The following is a 3,403-nucleotide window of genomic DNA, read 5'->3' as shown; positions in this document are numbered from 1 at the left end:
ATTTAACTTTTACGTGGTTCATTATATATGAACCAAGTCAGTATTGGTTGTAACCTGTTGGTTCCTGGAAAACCTTCAATGTTTTTGAATCAGAGACCAGAAAAGGTTAAAAATCACTACAACAAATCAAGAATGGAATGGAATCCCATGCCTCAGTGGGAGTAGCTAGGAATTGAAACAGGCACATGAAAGTCAAAGATGATGACTGTCTTGTTATTTGCAAAACAAACAAACAAAAGGCAAAAAAAACCCAACCCAAACAACAGAAAAATTATTTTCATTATCAAGAATATATGGGCTCAGAATAGAAGCCTTATGAGGCTACTTGCCTACTAGGGCTTGGTCTGGGAAAGCATTTCAAAAAGTAACTTTTCGTGCCTGTATTTTAACAGTGACCTTTCTCCTTTCCTAGGTGTTAAAATTATCACTCAACAGGTGCAGCCCAGTAAAATCCTTCCCAAACCAGTTACAGCGACCTTGCCCAGCAGTAGCAATTCACCTATTATGGTGGTTAGCAGTAATGGGACTATCATGACAACTAAACTGGTCACTACTCCCACTGGTAAGTTATGGCTCTGAGAAGGGAAGGGAGGGTAAACCCAGACATACAGGTGATCAAACATGGTTTATTAGGGTAAAAAATAAAAAATCATTTATTTTGTGAACAGTGAGCACAACAGCACATTCACAGACCTTTTTATTGTTTCATTTTAGCTTAGGATTTTTGCACTGAGTGCTCTTTTATTCCTCTTAGGATCTTTTGAATTGGTACACAAAAATATGATTGTTCCTTCCCCACTGGGTTTATTTTAAAAGAAGTTACCTTGCCACTTACACTGATACTTTGCACTTCTGTAGCACCTCATATTAGATCTTTATATTAATTTAACTCTTTAGGTACCTCAAGCAGATAGGTCAGCATCATTCTGTGTTACGTATATGGACTTTTAAAAGACAGGTGACTTGCTCATAGTCCTGCAGTGAATTTATAAAAAGGCCAGTAAACTGAATTTTAAACTCACAATATTTTTCTGGGGATCTAATTGTATTTGTGTTTTCTTACTGATTAAAGATCAGAAATAATGCAGACTGTTCAGATTGTAAACGTATGAGGAAAGCTTGAAAGGCAGCTTTATCCTAGTTTTTAAACTTTTAATTAACTCAGTTCCTGAATTTTTAGCATGGCTTCGGAATATTAACATAAACTAATGGTTAATAGTCTTTTTTTTTTTTTTTTAATTCTTAAAGTACTTCAGAAGAATGTTCTTAAGTACATAAAAAACAAAATCTATCAGTCTTGCAGTTCATTTAATTGGTAAAACCTGTATTGTGCTCTCTTGGATTTGAATATGTGGTTTTCTTACAACAAACTGTTTTGCTCTGTGTTCTTTAGCGATTAAGATCTGTAGTGCACTATCTGCAGCAGTACAAGCAGAATGGAATTACAATGGTTGTGTAGCTCTTGACTTATCATTTTGAGCAAGTTTCTTTTGTGGACTCAGTTCTTTTTTCATTCTGAGAAGGAGTAGGTCTGAAAAAACAGTATTTATACCATATCAGGGGGGTTATTTTTTTACTGCTGAATGCTAAATCCATAAAATTGTATTATCATTGTAAATTATATTTTTCTCTTGGAGTGATATTTAGACCAGTAATTGGTGGTGTCCTTAATATCCAGTTGGTCATATAGAAGAAGTGAAAGTATGGGTATCTTTTAAGAGAGGAAAGGATCAGTTCTAGTGTCATCAGCTTCCTAATTCTTGGGCATCTAAGGGAGCAAAGTGGCAAACATACAGACAGAATTTAAACACCTAGTGAAAATCAAAATCTTGGGCAGAAGGATGTGAATTAAGATATATGAATCATGGAACATTTGGTAAAATACTTAACTCTCATTAATTTAAAGTTGGTATATACTTGAATATCACTCTGTGGGTTTAAAAAGTCCTAGGATTGTAAAGGACGGTAACAAATTGCAGTGTGGGGATCTCTTGGAATAAAATCTAATGCTTTTTTTTTCTGAAGTAACTTATTTTTTTCCACAAATACTAGTAGAAGATCATGTTCTAACAGTCAACTTTCTTGTTCTCTCTTTAAAACAGGAACTCAGGCAACATATACGAGGCCAACGGTTAGCCCTTCTATAGGGGCTCGGATGGCTGGAACTCCAGGGGCTGCTACGTACGTGAAAACGACAAGTGGCAGCATCATTACTGTAGTACCAAAATCACTGGCTACGCTGGGAGGGAAGATTATTAGCAGTAATATTGTTTCTGGTAGGCATATGAGTATTTTGATACTAAGACTTATTTCAAAAGTGACTTTAGACTTGCTCTAATTGTTCGGGGCTTTTCTGTGGGTTACATGCTCAAATAATTATTAGGACCTTTAGTGGAGAAGCAGCTAATTAAAAAGAAAAATAGGTGAGGATGAAGAAGAAAATAATGAGTAGAAGTTATGGAGGTAAAGTGTTCTTAAAGATTGCAGTAGTTCCTGGTGTTTAAAAAGGAAACATCTAATGTGAGGGAAGCCTAGGAGGAAAAGAGATATATAGGAGAAGAGAACTACTATATTATTCTCCGTTAGAGGGGCAGAAAGATCAGAAAACCGTGTAAGCCCCAATTTAAATCATTTTATTATCTGGATTCTGCCCTTTTCTAGTCCACTGCACATCCAAAGAACCACAATAAAAATGAACAGTGTATGTTAAATTCAACTGTGCAGTCTCCACCTTATTTTTGTTTTTTAATCAGTCTCAGCCTGTCTTTCCCTTACCCCATGTCCTAAGCGAAGTTTTTCTTTCCAGCCTCCTGCAGACCCTGCTGCTTCAGTTTGTTAGTCTGCTGACCAACCTCTCTGATGTTCTCTGCCAGTATAGCCTCTAAACATAGAGTCTCTTTAGGAGCAGGACCAAGCTCACTCACACCAGTCACAGTTTCTTAGTACCTGTTTTGGACTTTCACAGTGCTCACACAGAGAAGGTTTGCAGCATTTCCTAGCTAGGTGCACATGTACAGCAAGATCTGCTGGGTCTGTTCATCCTGTGTAACAGTATCTTTAAATTACTCAGAGGTGCTGCTGTTGGTCATTAACAAAGACCTGACATGTCACCAGCTACCTCCTGTTACTGGAAGGTGCTGCACAAGCTGTCCAGTAAACCCACTCTGGGCTGTAATCTGCTAGAGGTACCTCAGTTTTTCAGATCTTGCTTTCTGTCAAATTATATTTAGGGCCGATACAGTAGCTTCTTTGGGAACAAGTAACTTTCTAAACCTGTTGTGGGTATGATGAAGTGTTAAGAAGATTTCTAGATCTACTAGTGAGTTTATACACAAGTGCTACTAATATTCTCCTGATTACCAGCTAATGTGAGGAATGAATCATAGAATGGTTTGGATTGGAA

The 3,403-nt window shown here is 37.0% G+C and overlaps 1 protein-coding gene across 1 annotated transcript in view; it reads left to right on the top strand.

The window, feature by feature from the left end:
* LOC104532219 (BRCA2-interacting transcriptional repressor EMSY) overlaps window positions 1–2,276 on the top strand; it is a gene marked incomplete at its 3' end in the record, with an annotated part of 24,699 nt that extends 22,423 nt beyond the window's left edge. Inside the window, exons 10-11 of the mRNA XM_029087305.1 lie at window positions 413–562; window positions 2,103–2,276. Coding sequence (XP_028943138.1) covers window positions 413–562; window positions 2,103–2,276 — 324 coding nt within the window. The remainder of the gene's footprint in view (window positions 1–412; window positions 563–2,102) is intronic.
* Window positions 2,277–3,403: the final 1,127 nt, after the last annotated feature.

Source organism: Antrostomus carolinensis, unplaced genomic scaffold, assembly GCF_000700745.2.
Source record: "Antrostomus carolinensis isolate BGI_N321 unplaced genomic scaffold, ASM70074v2 scaffold15611, whole genome shotgun sequence".
NCBI classification, from domain to species: domain Eukaryota; kingdom Metazoa; phylum Chordata; class Aves; order Caprimulgiformes; family Caprimulgidae; genus Antrostomus; species Antrostomus carolinensis.
The sequence above is the reverse complement of the archived record's forward strand: the minus strand, read 5'-3'. Positions and strand labels throughout refer to the sequence as shown.